Source organism: Uloborus diversus, chromosome 3, assembly GCF_026930045.1.
Source record: "Uloborus diversus isolate 005 chromosome 3, Udiv.v.3.1, whole genome shotgun sequence".
NCBI classification, from domain to species: Eukaryota; Metazoa; Arthropoda; class Arachnida; order Araneae; family Uloboridae; genus Uloborus; species Uloborus diversus.
Window position 1 is genome coordinate 209,634,995 of NC_072733.1, and position 20,285 is coordinate 209,655,279.

The 20,285-nt window shown below is 30.7% G+C and overlaps 1 protein-coding gene across 1 annotated transcript in view; it reads left to right on the forward strand.

Moving 5' to 3' along the window:
• The window catches only part of LOC129218553 (translation factor GUF1 homolog, mitochondrial-like), an 80,562-nt gene that overhangs the window by 8,943 nt on the left and 51,334 nt on the right, over positions 1-20,285 (forward strand). Inside the window, exons 3-8 of the mRNA XM_054852856.1 lie at positions 2,639-2,675; positions 2,766-2,871; positions 5,353-5,501; positions 11,447-11,527; positions 12,852-13,013; positions 15,553-15,617. Of these exons, the coding sequence (XP_054708831.1) occupies positions 2,639-2,675; positions 2,766-2,871; positions 5,353-5,501; positions 11,447-11,527; positions 12,852-13,013; positions 15,553-15,617 (600 nt within the window). The remainder of the gene's footprint in view (positions 1-2,638; positions 2,676-2,765; positions 2,872-5,352; positions 5,502-11,446; positions 11,528-12,851; positions 13,014-15,552; positions 15,618-20,285) is intronic.

Genomic DNA, 20,285 nt, shown 5'->3' on the forward strand with positions numbered 1-20,285 from the left:
TGTTCGCCGTTATTAAAAGTTAGGCACAGTTTAAAAAATAAATATTCTCAATTGTCAAGAAAGGGGATGTTGGCACTTTCACCTTTTGCATCTGCATGTATGTGTGAAACAAAATTCTCAATTTATTACCAACAAAAAACTAATACTGCAGCAGACTTGTCACTAAATGGGACTTATGAATTGAACCTTTATCCATGAAGCCTATTATTAAAAGATACGTATACCACTCATCCGAGACCTTCGAGATTTGAAGACCATCCAACTGCAAATGACGTCATCGTTCGTCAATCCACAATGATATTGGGAAGTGAACGCTTCGATTAGTATTTAGGTTTAATTAAACTGTTTGGTTTATTTATTATTGTCTTCTATTATTTTAGTAGCATTAAAAGTTCTACTTTTTCATTTGAAAACATAAAAAGGAACCCATAATTTACATTAAAAAATACACTGAGCTTATTTCATAGTATTTTACATAAAAACATTTATAAGTCTTACAAAGTATTCAAATAACTAAACACGATTTTATTTTACAATCATGTTAAAACAAAGTGATAAATAAACACAGTTTTATTTTTCATTTGAAATTATTTTTAAAACTAATCACATTTTAACTACTCGCATATTGTATTGAAACAATAAGTCTTAAGAAGTATTCAAATAAATAAATGAACTTTCATTTTGCAATTACATCAAAACAAAAAATAATTTTACCATTGTATTTGAATAAGAATTAAATGAAATTTTAAAAAATAAATAAACAATTTTACTTAAGTAAACGGGAAACATGACTGCAATAACATCAAATTAAAGTACATAATACCAGATTATTAATGTTAACTTAGCTGAGCAAATTTATGCTTTTAAAAAGTTTCAGAGTTCCTGAAAGCTTATTAACAGAAAACCCAAGGAGTTAAGAAAATATATAGTTCAAGACATTTTGCCCTTTTTAAGCATAACAAACAAGCATAGAGCATTTGGCAAAAGCACGTTGTGTATCCACTGCTCAAAAGTAATCTTTTGCACGCCCAGAAATTATGAATGCAGTTAACTCAACCACAATTTGTGCATAAATATCATAAAACTTCAAGACAACGGTGGAAAAAAACTTTTTTTTTTTTTTTTTAAATTTGTGCACAGAATAAGCTTGTTTGAATATTATTGGAGTGGCATAGTTGGGGGAAAATGTGTTTGAGTATTGAACCCACGACCTCCGGCGTTCAAAGCTAATCTTCTATCTCAGAACTACAGAAGCCCATCAAGGAATGTTTTTTGATCAAAATAACACATGCTAGTGTATGAAACAATTTAATCGAAACCGAAAATATAAGATTAGTTCAGTTAAAAGCCTGTTTCAATAAACTTGTTTACATATTAACTGAATATCAACACCAAGTTACGATGCTTCTGACAGCAACAAGTATATTTGCAGAAAATTTTGACGTATGTATACTGTCAGCTTGGAAAATCCATTTCGAATAAATGCGTGCACAAGGTCGAAAAAATAAAGAAATAAAAAGTAGCAAGTTAACCGTTTCAAATATTAAAGCAGTATGCTGAAATAACAAATTACAGACAAAGATATTAGAAAGGAAACTGACAATTGTTTGTTTAATGGAGGAAAAGTAAGGTAACCTTCACTGCATGAACTCAAATGCATAAAATGTAAATTTGTTTATCTGAGAAAAGTACTTACCTCCAAACTTAAAAATTTATTCCATGAGGCACCCAGTTTTTTTTTTCGCATGCAGGTTGTTCAGAAGCACTGACACACTTTCAGTCAGCAGACACTTACAAGACTTATATATATATATATTTTTTAATTGCCTCTACATTCCAGTACGTGGAAAGGATGAGATAAATCTAACAGTATTGTATTCAAAAATGTGTATCTGAAGTTACTTCCTATTTCATCTATTTCAGCCAGAGCATGCAGCACTACTGTTTACTGGTAAACTGCACTGCTTTCAAAGTTTCGCGACGACTGGTGGCGTAACGAAGCGAGGGGGAGGGGGAGTTTTCTGGCCTGTTATCACGTGGGATATGACTCATCTCATCAAAGTATAAACTTAAAATTTGCCTGAATGAGTGCTTCAAAAATGTTTTTATGAAATTTGTGTTAATTTTTGAAGTTACTTTTTGAAGGCAATAAATATTATTCAAAATAATTTGCATTTCAATTGCAAGTAAATCATTTTTCAAATGTTGCATTCAAATTATGCTACTGAAGAAAAACCAGGAGTTCCTCGAAAAATGTGGACATCCAAAAGGAATCCACATATCGAAGAAATTTAAAAATGCTGCTGTAGAACATTCTTTCTTACCCCTATTCTGTTGTCAGAGTAACAGCTGAGTCAAAAGAGCATGTAGTTAGAAACACTTCTGATTCTGCCAATGTGAAGTCTGAGATACCAATTCAAAGGACTACTACTGTCTCATAAAGAACAGAATAAAAAGAACTTTCGTTGCAGATGTGCTCTTTTGGAGAAAAAAAGAATAATTTTCTACAACATTTTAGCTATAAAAGCTGCTGGGGGGAAAATTTTTGTAATTTTCTTAGGTTTTCAAATTATGTTGAAATTTAAAGAAAAAAAAGTTTTTAATTTATAGTTTCATTTTCATTTAATTTTTCCTACAGGTGCAAATGTTTTCAGTCCAAGAAAGAAGAAATAAAGGTTAAATTTTACCATTTTCTTAGCATTTTTAAACACTTTTAGTTCTTTAAGGTATTTTTTAACTTATTACTAATTCTTATTTTCTTGCAGGGAAATTTAAGCAGAATTCCCCAAAAAAATATTAGAAACTTTGGAATAATTGCCCATGTTGACCATGGCAAAAGTACCCTTTCTGATCGTCTTATGGAATTTGCAGGTAAATTAATATTTTTGTTAACATTTTCAGTCGCAAAAATTGTTTCGTGTTTTTTTTTCTGCACAGTACTATTTAGTTTAAATTACACTATAGTTTAAGTATCTAGGTTAGCCAGAAAGTTAGTTGCACCACTTCGTAAACATGTTCTGTCTAAGATTTTTTTGATGACATTGTGTGGCAACACTTCAGACATGTATCTTTATTGTGTGATGTAGTGGCTGCTCCGAGACTAGTTAAGTTTGTTCGATAATCAGTCTCAAACATGTCTACAAGTAGCGTCCAAATTGGAAATGCATGCAGTGTTCCGTTTTTGGGGGCAAAAAGGTGCAATTTATGGGCAGTTGCATGAAGTGTGTGGTAAAAATGCAGTGCCACGTCAAGCTATCTCGAAATGGTGCAACATGTTTGAGAATGGAGGTACAGATATTGACCATGCTGAGCAAGAGAGAAGACCATCAACTGCAAGGTGGGAAGTGTGGGATCACCCTTTTTATAGCCCAGACCTTTCACCTCCTGACTTTCATGTTTTTGGTCCCAGGAAACAAGAACATTCAAAACTACGATACTATTCAGATGACAAAATGAAAGCTGCAGCCCAGAATGGTAATCGTACATTAGATGGGATTTCTTTGCAGAAAGCATCAAAACACTTGTACCACGCCTCGACAAATGCTTAAGTAATGGAGGTACTTATGTTGAAAATTAGATTTTGAATGGAACTTTAATATCAACAAGGTTATTGTAGCTTGGCAAGCTTTGAAATGCATTTGGCAACAGTCAGTTTCACCAAGGTTTTGCTGCGTGCAAAGGGGATTTAAATTTACGTTTTGTTACTTTCTTATGAATATGAATAACTATCGAGTAAAAGTGACTAGACATTCTGAACTGTAGCTTTAGATATGCGATTGCTATTAATGACAATAATTGAATCGAAAGAAAAAAGACGCATCGCGTAATTTGTAGTTATTTAAGAAATAGTTAATTGATTTGAACTAATTTATAGAAATATTATGCATAAATCACTTTAATTTTCACACCTGTTTATAAGCACTTTGAATTATATTCTGTCAGAGTTTTAATTTTATTAGAATTGATATAATGAATTGTTTTGCCTGTAAGGTCAGATTTAATCCAGTTTTTGTGTTTTTTTTTTTTTTTTTTTTGTTTTGTTTCCTGCAATTTGAAATGGAGCTCTTTGAAATGGTTTCAAGAAACCTCAAGATGAAAAGAACAAGAAGCTTTTGTCGGATGTCTTTTTATCCACAAGCTCACTTATTTTGCCTGTGGTGGGGGATGAATTTTTTCAGACAAATTCCAAATTTTCGCTATCAAAGATTGCAGTCATATTTTGAAAGTTTTCTTAAACGCTCTTTCTTCTCTCTTTCCACATTAATGCTTTAAAGTTGATTAATTCATTGCTCAAAGTTGTAATTTTTATTTACAATAAATATCCATGAAACATTCTAATAACGGGTAATATTTTGAATGTTACACCATAATACATCAAGGAATCATATAAAATATTTTAACAAAAGTGCAAGAAATGTGCAATTTTGATAAAGATACTGGTAAAAATAATTCAAAAAGATCACTACATTTTTACGCAAACAAAATGAAAAGGAAAAACATTCGAAATGAATTTATTTAAATATAACTTTGATATAAGAAACGCTTATTAATCATTCATAATTACCTCAGCTAAGCCTTTAAATTTTCACAATATTTCAAAAATATGGGAGGGGGGCTTTTTTTATGCATCAATTGATGTTTTGTATAAATTTAACCACCCATGTACTGGTTCTGCACAAGAAAAAAGAACGGGAAGAATAATCTTGCACGTGCTTAGCCACAAAGCAACCCCTCTTGGTAAAGTCGCTCTTCGTATTGTGTGATTCTGAAGCATTGCTTCTATACAGGGACTCGATCTGTAACTACTGTACTTTTTTGAAAAGAATCTGTAATGGTCAATACCCTGTCTGATCTAAAATGGAATGCTCATTATTATTATCAGCATTGATGTCAATTTGCTGTAATAATCATACAAGACACATCAATAGATTGTTTTATTTGAGATATTTTGTTCCTTGTATAATACACATTAAATTTATTTCATGAAGCTTCAATGGATGTAGTGCTTTTTAACGAAATAATATAACTTCGTTTTTTGAAAAAATCACGCTCAGTATTATAAACTTATTTTCGTCTTTGTAATCATGTATTTTTGCAAGAAATGACCTATGGTTGTTATTATCATTATTGATTAATTAATTTTAATATTAGTCATAAAGTTGAATTTTGTGCTGAAACCTAATTAGAAACAATTTTTGTGACACAAAAATTGCAAATTATACCACAAATTCAATTTGATGCATATTGTAACAATATGGAATGCAATAAAACTATTCATGTTGGTTGTATACCATTTGCTGTGTTTATTGTTTTGTGATATTTCATTTGCAATATTTTAAAAATTAATTTTAGGCAATATTCATAGAGATAGTAAAAATCAGCAGATACTTGATTCATTGCAAGTTGAGCGGGAAAGAGGCATAACAGTGAAGGCACAAACTGTATCACTCTTTTATAATTGGAATGGAGAAAGTTATTTACTTAACTTGATTGATACACCTGTGAGTATAAGTTTTCTGTTTTATAGTATTTTAAAATACAGATGTGTGGCATATGTTTTGCGGCTTGTGTGCAATGTTGAATATGTCTAATTAAAACTATTTTCTGTAATCTGTATTTATTAAAATAGTTTCACGTTTTTTTTGTTTATATCTTTTTACTTCCTTTACAAAAAAGGAAGAATTGTATTGGCAAAAAAAATTTCACTCAAAAATCGGCCTTAATTTCCATTTTGCTCACCCCTGAATGAATGTTGAGTTTTTTTCCAACCTGACCATGCGTGGATAAGTGCCTAAGAACGTATAGACACCCAAAATATCCATTTTGACCATCCCCAAGTTAATTACGAGTTTTCTCGTGAGGTCTGTATGTATGTATGTGCGTATGATTGTTACATAACTTAAGAACAGTATGTCCTCGAAAGTTAAAATTTGGCATGTAGACTCCTAGTGGGGTCTATTTGTGCACCTCCATTTTGGTTGCATTTGGATGTTCAGGGTTCCCACGATCCCTCAAAAGCAGGGTTGGCCGGATTGTACCCAGTGGGTTTTTTGAAAAAACCCATAATTTAGCCCACTTTGGGTTTTTTTTTTAATTTTCTGAGAAGTTTAAAAAAAATTAATTCTTTCACAATTTAAACTTCTTTTTTATTTGTTCTTCACCACAGACAATGGACATAAAAATTGAATTTTGAACTTTAATAGTATTTCTCAACTCTTCACGGCATTAAAAAAATACATCAAAGATTTTTAAATAAATATATTAACTTTTATCTTTAACTGGTCAATAAATAACTCAAATTATCTTGACTAAGTCCTGTCATGTTGATTTTCTCAATATTTGTAGATTGTACAAAGGAAACTACTCTAGCTAAAAGGCTTTCATGTCACTTATTTTCTGCAAACCAACGCGTCACAAATCTCGAATAAACAAGGTATATTTTTTAGAAATTAACAGGTTTTACAAACGGTTGGACAGAAAACAGAATAGGATGTACAGTATTTTCATTATGTTACGAAAAAGTTTAATATTTCTTACTCTGTACACAGAAATAGAAAAACAGGCAACATAAAATTCAAGGAAATGTCTTGATTAAGCTGGAATTCAGTAAAAAGGGATTTAAACTACTTGAGGTTCTACAGTAGTTTTGCGTAACAAAGAGAAATACAATAAAGTAAAATGCAAAACAAAAAAAAAATAATTAAAACCAAACTATAGGTTTTATCACTCGAAAAGTAACTTTGCCTTAACTGTTGTTTATCATGGAAATTAAAAAATCTGAAACTTCACCATTCTTGGGTTTCGTCATCTTTCACACTTTTCTTCAGAAAACGCTTAATTTTCCCCCAAGATGATTTTTGTGCTTTGTCCATATACTTACGCTACAATATTCTACAAGTACCCCACATTTTCCCTATAAAAAGACCAAAAAAAAAACATACGTCTTAAAAAACCCAGCTTTAGTTGGATTTTTTGGGTTTTATTTAAAAAGAAACCCAAAAAACCATCCATAGGCTTAAGAAAAAAAAAGATTTTTGCCATCCCTGCTCAAAAGCACCTACAGAGGCCCTATTTTTCAAGAATTGTTTGTATGGGCCCCTCTATAGGCCATATTTAGAAGCCAACAGCCCTAAAAATAAATCAAAGGCTCTATTTTTTTATCATTTGGGTCTTTCCATGTCAGACTTTCAGAAGTCATCTCTTTGATTTGTTACTGTCCCCCTCCGAGAAGTTGAGCTTTGGCCTTGAGCAAGTCCATTTCTTTCAAGGGAGAGAACACAGTAAGAAGAGGAATTGTTAGTGCAGAGTTGGGCTACCATCAAGCCTTTTGACCTTCAGCCGTTTCTGCACCCCTATTTCAGCCAATGGAATTGTTTAATCCGGTGGCCAACGGAGCTCAACTTGCCAGAGGCAGACAGTAACTGTATCAATATTTTGAAAAAAGAAATCTATCCTAATGAAATAACTAAGACATTTATCTGCACTTAAATTTATGATTTTCGAGGAAAGAAAATCAAAATTTTAAACTTAAAAAATCAGATTTTTTTGAGATAGTATCCTTGAAAAATGTTGGAAAAAGAGAAAAAAAATGTTTATTATTATTGTTTTTTTTTCAATGTTCTCTTAAATTAATGCATCCAAAATTTTTCAGAGTGGGACCATAAAGTGACCAGTTGTCAGGGGCGGATCTAGAGGGGGGCCATGGCCCCTCCCAAAGCCTTGAGATTGTAGGAATTTCTTTCAGAAAAAAAGGGGAAAATATTATGAGAAGATAACAAAATTTAGCACGTGTTTTACTGAAAAAGAAGTATAGGCCTTAACTGGGAGATAAATTATATACCTATCCTAAAAACAAAACTTATTTCCAAAATTTTTCTTCATTTTTTACATCATTTCTTGATTTCAACTACAGACACTTGGACGATCTCTAAAAGCTGCTGTTCTCAGAGTATACCTATTGTTCACAAGACCAAAGAGAGCCTAAATTTTTGTTTTTATGTCTTGAATTTCGAAACTAGGGGGAGAACCCCCTTTTCCCATGAGTTTTCACAAATGCCTTGATATGTAGCCAAAAATTGCATTTTAAGTCTTTTATTTGGAAAAAATGTCAACGGAAACTAGCTTATCCTGCCCTTATCACTTAACTTGCTTAAAAGCAACTTGAATGAAATTTTTTGGGACTTTAATTACAAACGATATTTGATAGGATCCCCTCCCTCCCTAGTTTATATCGTGATGATAGCTTTAAAAGGAGGTTTTTGGAGGAGCTCACAAATCTTCCATCCCTTTCTAAAATATGTATAAATATAGTTAAAAATCGATTTTTTAGAGCCTTAAAGGCAAAATATGTCCAGCAAGGAAGGATTCCAAACACCTTCACACTTCCTTTAATGTAAGCAAACATTACCTAAAGGTGCAATTTTAGGCTGGACAGCTGAAGAGCTAGAGAAGAGCACCCCTCCTCTTCTAACTTCTCAATGTATAATGGCAGAATATTTTGGTTTCTTAGCTTTATTTTCAAAAATATTTTGGGGCCAGCGCCCAAAACCTGACCTTCCTCCGTACATCATCAAAAATAGGCAAAATGCGTTTTTAGTTTCCTAATTTTCAAAAATTACTCGGAAATTTAAATTTTGAAACATTTTTGAGTGAGATTCCTAAATCCACCCCATCACCGAATGTCTCGATACCCCGAAAATTGAGTTTTTAAAATTTCATTTTAATAAAATTTCTGAGGAGTTCAGAGTTTGTTCAAATATTTCGAATGGCCCCTCCCAAAACAATCGGCTGGATCTGCCACTGCCAGTAGTTACTGCCATGCCAATACTATGGGAACATTTTTGCTGCTGTTGATAAAATTTTGCTTTAAAACTGGGAACGGAAAGTAACTATAGGTGGTGCTGTAAATCGGATAAAAACAAAACCAGCTTGTCTGCTACAATGTTCTGCTATGGTTATAAGCCAGCAATGAATCATTACTTTTCTAATTGTTTTTAACCTCCGACACACAAAGGAAAGAGTTTATAATGGGTGGACCAATTTCAAAAAAAAAAAAGTTCAAAAGAAGAGTTGATCAAGAGTGTTCTTAGCTAAGTTGCGTCTTTGGATGACATTAATTAACAAAGATATTAATTAAAAACCTCTAAACGGTTTTCTGCAATTTTTGCAGTGAAAACATATTTAAAGTTTTTAAAATTTAGTACTATAACAAAGAATATTTTTTTCTCCGAATGATAGAATGAGTTTGGAACTTTCATGTTATTTAGAATTCGAATTATAATGCTTTTTTAAAGCAGATTTTAAATACGGCTAAGCCTTTATTCAAGCGTTTGGTAACCAAATTCATTGTTGGCCGACAAGGAAATTAAAAGCAATGATTTAAAGCTTTTATATGTTGCCAGTTTCTATTTGTTAACAAATAATATACTTGTAATTGCTTTTTTAATAGTATAAGGCTTTTAAAAGGATTTTCAATATTCCCTCTTAATATACACTATATGACCTAAAGTATTGGGACAGTTTCAAAAATTCACATTTTTACGGATTTCTCGAGAAATAAATGACCAATTTCTCTGTAATTTTTTCACTTAAAAAGTATACTCTAGCTGTAATTTTCCAATAACAATTAAGTTTGCTATTCATTTAGGGGGGCCAGCAACAAATTGAGGCAACAACAAAAAAAAAAGGGTTTTTGATCATTTTTCATTGTAAATAGCTAGGAATAAGCTATAAATTTCAGAAATAAGTTACAAATCTATTAAAAATTTATTTTTATATTTTCATGAAAGCATCTTTTATAACAATGGAGATAAAAGCATTTCTTTCAAAAATGCAAAATGTTTTGAAGGCTTGAATCACGTTAAACTTTTCGTCAAATGTTACTAAACTTTTAGAATATTTGACAGCATAATAGAGAATAATTATAATACATTTTAAAGTTAAAATATTGAAAATTTAATGAAATATGAATGTTAAGAGCAATTAATTTTTTCACTGTGCATGCATGAAAGATAACAATTTATAACATTTATAATCCACTCAGATATATCCCACTACTCATTAAAAAAAATTCCACCTCAATATCTTTAAAATTTGAAAAGTTATTAGCGATCTAATGAGTCGAATTTCTATAATTCTTGGATAGGTGACGAATGGTAAGGGGTCGTTCGCAAACTGGCAATACTTTCTTGCTATTGTTGCAGAGGGATTCATGATAAGAACGAATTATTTGCAAACGATCCCTCACAATTCGTCATCTAACCCAGAATTATTAAAATTTAGCTGATTAGATCGTTGATGACTTTTTAGATTTTAAAGATACCAAGGTGGAATTTTTTTATGAGATGTGTTCCAACAGGGTCTTTTGCACCTTTTGGCTGGAAATCATTGTTAATTTCCATGCTAACTCTAGGTGTTATAATTTGGCAAACATTTGGCAATATATCGCCAAGCTTTTGGTCGCCAACTTGGCGACAAATTTGGCGGTTTTTTTAAAATCTGCTTTCATTTTGACCACTATTGGCGATATTAAGAAAGTAAACCATTGAATCATACTAAAATTGCCAATATTGGAAAAAGTAATCAGTATAAAATGTTACGAAAGGCGCCCGCATTGAACATTTGTGAGTGAAAAAAAAAATTGGACAGTTTATCTTTACTTTTTTATATAATTTTTAAAGTGTTTCCTTGCTTTTTACAAGGCACTATTAATATTAAATAGGTGTAAAAGGAAATTATGTGATGCACACATCAGCTCGTTTGTTCTGTACTTACCTTGATCCATTTGGAGTCTTGTATTTTAAATTCTAATTTTAAATCATGTGAGCTATTTTTGTATCCAATACAATTACCGTAAATTTGTTTCTTCGGTGTTAGGTGACATAGTTTATATGTATCTTACATGATGTATGTCTTACATAATTATGTTGTTGATGTTATTTCAATGCTTTGGATTAGTAGTGTTTATTGTTTAGAATTTAAAAGGTTATTGAAATATTAAATACATCATATATAATTCCATTTTTATAATCCATTCTAATCATTGCATTGTATTGACTTCTGAACTATAAAATCAGGTACTATTCTTCTAGTGCATATTACTTATTTCATTATAAATTTCAATAAAAGTATTAATTAAAATATGTAGTTTGTTTTCTTTCCGGAATATTTTGCGCCTGACACTCCTATACTAAAGTTTAATTTCTCTCTGGTAACCTAAGGTTGAACTATATATACACTGTTATATAGTATTCAAAAAGTGATACTTTTGAATTTTTCAGTTTGCATATCATGTTTTCAAACTTTTTATGAGTACATTATTGCAACGTTCTCATAGTAAAAAAGGGATATTATACCACAGATTTTTTCAGATTTGTAAAGCTTTCTGGCATGTATACTGTAATTCTTAAATGATTGTTTTTCCTTATTTTCCATTTCATTGTAATAGGGTCATGTAGATTTCAGTTATGAAGTAAGCCGGTCATTAGCAGCCTGTCAAGGAGTGGTTCTGCTTGTTGATGCAAATCAAGTAAGACTGTTAATAACATTACCCTTTAATGTGTTCATCTTCTACTGATATTTATGAATTTGCTTTTGACTTGTTGCTAATTGAAATGTGATGTACCTGTGTGGAATTATACATAAGCTAAGTACAAAACTGCTTATTTTCTTCTTTTATGAAAATCAAATCCGAAAGTTTATTAAATTGCCAAAATCTGAAGAACCATTTCACTATAATTTTTTTGTATGGCATTTAATTCTTTTTATTCTTCTAAATTTGCTCTAAATATGAGATTTTGAAGGTGTCAGTCATCAATAACGTTATGTTATAACTCGCATGGCGTAAATTCATTTTACGTCATGTTAGTTGTTACATTTCGTAACATCATAAAATAGCAGCAGCTTTGTAGTAGCTCCCCAAATTTGGTGTCAAGAATGAGATGTTAGATTCATTGTTAGCTTGGTAAAGTTTAGCAATATTGCCATAATGCCTTATGTTTAAATCATTGTCAATATTGTATTGTCATTATCCATAAAACTTTTTACTGCATCGATTTGTGAAGTAGGAGTTCTGGGTATTTAGAATCTTCCTTTTGTCTCTCCAAGGATCTTTCATTATGTATTTTTTTACACCTTTCATTTAGTTATGACTTTAGATTAGTCAAGTATTATAGCATTTTCATAAGATATTTGAATGTTTTGTAGTTCTGTTTAAACAAGTCATTTGCTTATGACAGTTAACTTAGGATAATTCAAAGCTTTGTAACTTGAATGTTATTTAATCTCCAAGTTTTCATTGGGTATTAAACTCTTGAGAAGAATGTGGGAACTTTCCTTAGCTCAAACTACCAATAACTCGAAGCTTTTATCCGGGCACGTGGGACTTCAAGTTATCAAGTTTTAACTGTAATACTAGAAATTAAGCAGTTTTATTACTAAAGCATATGTTTATTCCTGTAATATTCCTGATTTTTCACTCTTAATAAGGGTTGAGACTACTAGTTGCATTTCTCCTAAAAATCAAAATAAAGAAAAAGAGTTGTACTGATTGAGATAAACAGAACTAATGATATTTCTTTTTGTATAAGGAATTTCTAGGTTTTAAGTTTAAAAAAAATGATTCAAATCAATGATTTTTTTTTGTTAAAATCAGTTGACTTAAATTATTGTTACTTTGCCTTTTCAAGTTCTTGTTAAATTTGAGCTTACATAGTGTGCATATTTGAAGCTGTATTTCAACAGTAATATGGCACAGTTTTAAAGTATAGTTAGTCTCTTGTGTCATAAAACTCAATTAAAGCTGTATTTGTTAAAATTATAATTTCTCCTAACATATTATCATTTTTTTCTAGGGAGTTCAAGCTCAAACTGTTGCGAATTTCAATCTTGCATTTTCTCAAGAATTAAAAATTATACCAGTTCTAAATAAGATAGATCTGAAGAATGCACAGACAGAAAATGTTTGCAAGCAGCTTAATAATTTGTTTGGCATCTGTGAAGATGAAGTCCTTAAAGTAAGAATTTTAGGAATTATAATTATAAAACTTTGATGTTCAAAAAAGAAAAACTTTTTGAAGGAACCAGTTCAGAATTATACCAGACGTTAAATAATGTTTATTCCAATACGTATTGACTCTTGAACTCTTAGTGTAGAGAATTGTGACACTATGTGAGAGATACTTCCTAAATTGCTTCCAATATTTACTTTAAAAAAATGAAACAAAAGTTTGCCAAACTGTATGCTGTTAACATATGTATAGTTGCTAACTTCTCAAAGTAAAGCTTGAGAAGGAGCCTATATAAGTTAAAACTTTTCTGCTTTATCACTGTATTTTTAGGTATTAAAACCAGGGTTGGGTTTTGGACTGTCCAAAACTGGTTTAGGACAGGACAGGTGGTTTTTATCCTCCAAAACTCTCTGAAACTGTCCAAAAGTGTCTTAAAATGTGCAAAAGTATGTTAAAGCTAAAGGGGTGTAATCTAATCAATTTATATTTACTGCAATATTCATAATGCATAAATGTAAATATTTATGAGGTTTAATTTATGCATATTTAATATTTTTCTCCAAAATGTTCATTTAAAAAATATTTTACTTAAAAAATTGCCAATAACTCTATTACATAAAAACTTCATTATATTTCCTTATGTAACAGTTGGTAGAGCCATAAAAAGAAACTCACAACACTACCAAGACAACTAATTTCAGTTCCATTTATAACTCAAAGGAATGGTATAAAATGTGGAAATATTTAGGTGCAAAAGAAGAAGAAAAAAAAAACTTAATTTTTTTTAATGGTTTTTGCAAATAAGTTTTACATAATTTTTTAACAAAAATTATATAATATGATTAAATTTATGCACTTATATTTTAAAACTTGTGCTACTTCTTTTTTTAGTTCATATTTTTAATATGATACATTCTGTAACTACATTTTTTTAAAAATGTATTGCATTTAAGTCAATTATTGCACTATATTTTTCACACATGCATAAATGTTGAAAAATTTGCTTACTATTGTGGGGGAAAAAATTCATGCATCCAAATTGAAATTTTACTGAAGAATTCAACTTCTACATAACTAGATTAAAATCAGCTGTATAAATAAGTTATATATATATATATATATATATATATATATATATATATATATATATATATATATATATATATATATATATATATATATTTTATACTTCAATGTTCACATTGAATGAATATTTAAAAAAAAAAACTTTGCCACATTTTGTTCTGTGTTTAATATTTTCTCTGGACATTTTCAAACAGTTTTGAAACACAAGGGTTTTTGAACAGGACGGTAAAAACCTTGCCAACTCTGATATCATTTCCACACATGCATAAATATAGGAAATTAGGTTACAATTATCAAAAAAAAAAAAAATAATAATAAATAAATAAATAAAATAAACATATAATTGAAAATTTTAATCAAGAATTCACCTTCTGTGTAACCAGATTAAAATCAACTGCATAATAAGTTGAATGTTCACATTTAATAAATGTTCAATATAAACATTACTTTGATACATTTTATTCTGTTTTTGATGTTTTCTCTTAAAATACAATTTTATCTAAAAATATAGTTCTGGACAGAATGGTAAAAACCAGGGTTTTTACCGTGATTTTTTCTGTAGCATCCAAAACTTTGCTAACCCTGATTAAAATTTTTGAATTAAGTAAGAAACTACTTAATTTGCTAATTTTAGGATGGATTTTCAATACATTGCTTTTTAACATTGTTTACTTTTTTTTCATAATTTCAATGTGAAATAAGCTGTTTTAATGATTAAAGAAAGCTAAGTCTATCAAAGGTTGTAGGCACTTGGAATAGTTTCTAAAAAGCAGCTGTCTTTTCTGTAATTGCAGTGATTAAAATGTGACCCTTATGTGAAAGTCCCGGAATGGTCATGTAAGAGTCCCTTTTGTGTGATAGTCACAAAATATCAATGTATTGTCATCAACAGGCTGCAGTAGTTGATGAATGTCAGTCCAGGATATTGCAAAATGATTTCATAGTGACATCTTCTTACTGTCACAAAATGACCGGTCATAAATTAATTGTTTTAACAATGTTTGCAATTAAATACCAGAATGTATCCACTCTTGTGAGATGTCACAATTCGGGCACATGTACTGTGACCATTGTGACGGCCCTATAACTTTGCTATAACATGTCGCGACCCAATGGGATGAATATAATTTCACAAAATCTCTGAGTGTTAATACCAGTGATGTTGAAAAGCCCAGGACTCATCTCGCTGGACCCAGAACATGTTGATGGTCTTTGTTTTTGTGTATAGTTCACTGTAGTACTAATCAAATTGCACTATAAAAATAAATGATTCAAATCTGGTTCCCACAGTCTATGGCTAAGCATGTTTTTGATCCAAGATTCGTGAACTATTTAAATTCATTTTTAGTTAATGGAGGGTATGCTTTATACTGTAAAAATAGCGGACAGGATTTTTGATAAGATTACGTATTTATGTCTGCTTTTTAAAATGTCTTAGTATAAGTTTTGGATTATTTAGGTATCAGCAAAATTAGGCACTGGTGTGGAAGATGTTCTAAAGGCTGTGATTCAAATAATTCCTCCGTAAGTATTTGATTTATAACATATATCATGTTGTACTTATAAATATAGTATTGACTTAATGTTTAATAATTACAGTAAAACCCCTATAACGCGGACACTAATGGGACAATTTTTTTGTCCACAATGAAAGGGTGTTCGCAGGACAGGGGTTTAATAATGTTATTTTCGTTGGAATCGGGAAATTAAAATTTGTCCGCATAAGAAAGATGTCCTCACTTGAGGGGTGTCCGTTATTAGGGGTTTTACAGTATTTCTTTTTACTATTTTATATAATACAGTAAAACTCCTCCTAACCGACACCCCTCAAAGGCAGGTACCCCTGATATGCGGACAATTTTTAATTCCCCAGTTCCAATGCAAATAACATTATTAAACCCCTGTCCTGTGGACACCTCTCTATTGCAGACAAAAAAAATTGTCCTGTTAGTGTCCACATTAGATGAATTTTACTGTATATATTTATTAGGGTAATCCAAAATGATATGAGAAAAATTAAAATTGAAAGTATTAATCTTTGCATTGCTGCCCTTTTACCACTATGCTAAGTGAATTACCAAATCAAACTTTAATTTGTGATTGCTTGGGGGTCACAATAAACTGAAATTTGTAGTTCATGCGTAAAATTGTAACCTTTATTTTTTGCTTGTAAAATTTCTCCATTTATTTATCGTTTTGAAACAAATCTCTTAACTATTACAATTTACTCTAGAAGACTATTCTGCCGTGCTAAGTGCAAAAGTTGAATCTGCAGCTGAGCTCAAATTGAGAAATAACTTTTCAAAGTTTTATGCCTCCATATATTTCACTCAGATTCCACATTTTCAGATATTTTTAAAAAATATTTCCCAATTGCCCATAAAACATTGTATAAGGGAAAGAGGGGCACATATGAACATAGTATGTTTTATTAGGATAACGTCAAGCAAACAATCTTTAAAATTTCTCAAGTAATAACAGTACCAGTCCTACTTCATGGTCAAACTTTTATAGATCAAGGAGTCAGTTTATGTTTCTGCAGTAATTTTATCACTGTTTTCTTCACGTAAAAATACATTTTAAGCTAATTGTTGAGCAAAACTTAATTATTGCTAACCATCATATGAGCATTCAAGTAAACTTATGACAAAGTTTTTTTTAAACTTAATTAAGAATTCTTTGTTATGTTCTGATGTCAGAAAGGAAAATAACAAAGTTTTTTATTCTTAATTTTGTAACTATTAAATGAGTGAAATTTTGAAGAAATACAGAAAAAACAATTCTAGTTCTCATTAGCTGCAAGGCATACTTTTTATTTACAGGGTGGCGACAGATCAGGGAAATCAGGGAGATCAAGGAAAAGTCAAAGAACTTGATCACTCAGGAAAAAAATCAGGGAAATATCAGGGAATTTTGAAAAAATAACAAAAATCCAGGGAAAATTGAACAAATGAAGAAAAAAAATCTTTTTGCCCCTTGCAAAGCGAAGTACTTTGATTCGTTACCAATTTTACACCTGTTTTTTTTTTTTTTAAGTAAAATTAATGAGGTGCGATTATGCAGTGCCGCATATTTGTGCATTTTTTTCCCTCAAGGTCAAAGTATTCAATCTTAGGATGAGCTTCCTAAGATTGCTTCTGTGTCTGTAAAGTTGTTTATTTTACCTAGCTTGAATTTTTCTTCCACGCATTCCATGCTACGTAAAATAAACAACCCTACAGGCAAAGTGGAAGCGGTTATTGATGACTTTGCTCCCTTGCTTCTCAATCATTGTTTTTAAGTAATTAGCATATTGTTATCATGATTTCAAGAAAAAATCTTTGTTTTTTAAATGAATGCTGAAAAAATCTTAAAAGTTATCACTTGGCATTTTTAATTTAATTGCTAAAATTGAATTTTGACTGAAAATCAAATTTGTTTTTTGTCATGGTATTACTTGCTGTCATTTCAGATTATACAAAGGGTTTTTTTTCAGACTTTAAAACTCTTTTATTTTAAAACCGTTTTCATATACATTTTGCAATTTAAATTTGTTTTTGCATATCAATGTTGCTTGTTACTAAAGTAATCTAAGATTTTTTTTCGACAACTAATGAAATCATTTGAAATTGAGCTGTGTACATAAGTCAATATTTTTATTATTTTTTAATAGTTAAAGTATTGTATTCATTCATTAAAACCTTAGTTCTTGATTAGAGAATAGCTCAAAATGACTGGTTGTTGAAAGATTTCAATTTGTTTTCCGTAAATATGTCTATTCTGCCGTGTGCAGGTAAAGGGCAGTAACTACACATTTTTTTTTTTTTTGAATTTTTGTCATCTATTGTACCTTATCTTTATTGTACATACTCGCTTATTTGGTTTCTGCTGAAAAAGAGGCGCGAAAAAACCCATCTAATTCCAACATTTTTCTATTGTTAGTACTGAATCCACCACATTTCTTCAAATGTCTCGAAAACTAATTTCTGCAGATACTGCCGTTTGCCTGCACACGGCAGTATTATTTACGTAAGTAAAACTACATTACTTCTATACTTTAACTATCACTTGTTATTCTTGCAGCAACAATTATACTGCTTGAAAATTCAGTTCAAGGTTATCTCCATTTAAATTTTTTAGTTTTATCACGATTAGATATGTTTTTAAGAGTGGTTTTAATAATTTCTAAGAATTCTTACGTTAACTGGTTCCTGTAAGTAGACTATTTGTTTTAGATTGCCTACAATATTTCTCTGTCAATAATTTAATACACTATTTTTACCAAAAAAAGAAGGAGCATCTTTTCAAGATATATTTTTAATTAACAGCTTAAACGGTTTTAAACAGTGCATTTTATTTAATATGCAATGCTTTTCAGGTAGGGCAAAGAAAGGAAACTATTATCATTGGTAACATAAATCAGGGAAATTTGGTGAACTTAATCAGGGAAAAGTCAGGGAACTTTTTTTTTTTTCAGTTTCTGACGCCACCTTTATTTAGACACTCATTAGGACTTCCTGCTCTCTTTCCCAATTCAATTCAGGGCCATCCAGGGCCAAGGCCGCCCCTTTGCAGTTTGGTAGACACCCTCCTCCCCACAAAACTTACACTACACTGATTTTGAGCTGGAGACTCCTGAAGGGCCGGGCCTCTGGCTTCCGATTTGGCTAGTATCTGGTTATCAAGATGGGCCAAATTCAGCTCCATGCTACATCCTGCATAAAAAAATGCAAAAATCATGGTTCTCGCGTTTTCGTAGAAAATTTCTCAAGATACATTTTTGTGACTCATATGCATGTCTTGCCATTTATTTAATACTGAATTCAATGTTTTGGAAGTTCTTATGTTATTGCTTATTTTTATCTTACTTATACTGCATACTGTTAATATCTTAAGCATGAGAAAAAAATACAACACTTTCTCTACTCTATTTCATTTTCTGCACTACTTGTGATTGAAGAAAAAATTGTTTGTTCTCAGAAATGTTTTGTTTCATTTATTCTTAACTTAAAACAGGTGTGTCTTACAAAGTTATAATCATTTTGTCAGACTGGACTTCTGTAAGAGACTTCTGTAAAGTGTAAATGAAGTGCTTTAAATACTTTAAACTGTTCTAGAGTCTTTGAAAATTATTTAAGTTTTTGAAAGTCCTTGAAAAGTACTTCAATTTTGTCTCTTATCAAGAAAGTAAAGTATGAATTTTCCGAATGGCCAGAATATTACTCTTTCGTTACTTATTTTCTGAATCTCTACACCATTTCTTTTAAAGCATTTTGTACAGTTTTTACTATAGGGCATTTGATGAAATGGGAGGGGGGGGGAGATGTTGGGGAAATGAGCAAAAACAAATTACACTAAAAGCGGATATGAGCAAGTGACAATGTGCTTCCCTTTTCTCTTCCCTTGCTTTTCCTCTCTGTCCGTTAATGTCAATGATTTGTCAAATAAGCAATCTTTATTTTGATTAATCTTAACTTGCAAAAGAATGCATAACTTTTAAAAGGTTTTGTTTGCCTATTTTTTTTCATATTTTTGTAGTCTCAATTACCTCCATATGAGGTCTCAAAATACAGATTTTTATATCTACTTTTCAAAAAATTTCCCGGGAAGAAACCCCCAGACCCCCTAAAATAATGGATATTTTACATCCCACTTAAAGGGTCACTCTTCTCTTATCCTTCCCACTGCAGGATGATTAAATAAAAAACAAAATTTTAAAAATAATAAAAGCAGCGAGAGCATTAAAAAATGTGACAGAAAACATGAGGGCTGTATCAGTAAAAAAGACAGATACGGGAGAAAATGGTCTGTTTCACTTACGACAAAAATGTCTGAACCACAAAATGGGAAAACGTACCTGCAATAGCTCAGGGCCTCGTCAAGTATATATATGTACATATATGTATGTGTGTGTGTGTGTGTTTGGGCCATGTGCGAAACCGGACCCCTCTCGAAAAGAAAATTCTGGATACGGCCTTGTCTAGGAGCATGTGTGAACAGTTCCCATATCATCTAAGTTATATTAATATTAGTGTAGGGTATTATAAGTTTTTTAAATAATGTGTAAATATTTATAATTATTCTTTTTTTACAATCCATTTGTAAACTTATTTTGAATGGTCATCATCATTTTTTTAAATATTTATTTATTTATTTTTATTATTATTACTTTATTTTTTAAAATTAATTTGATTCTTAATATTTGGTAGAGTT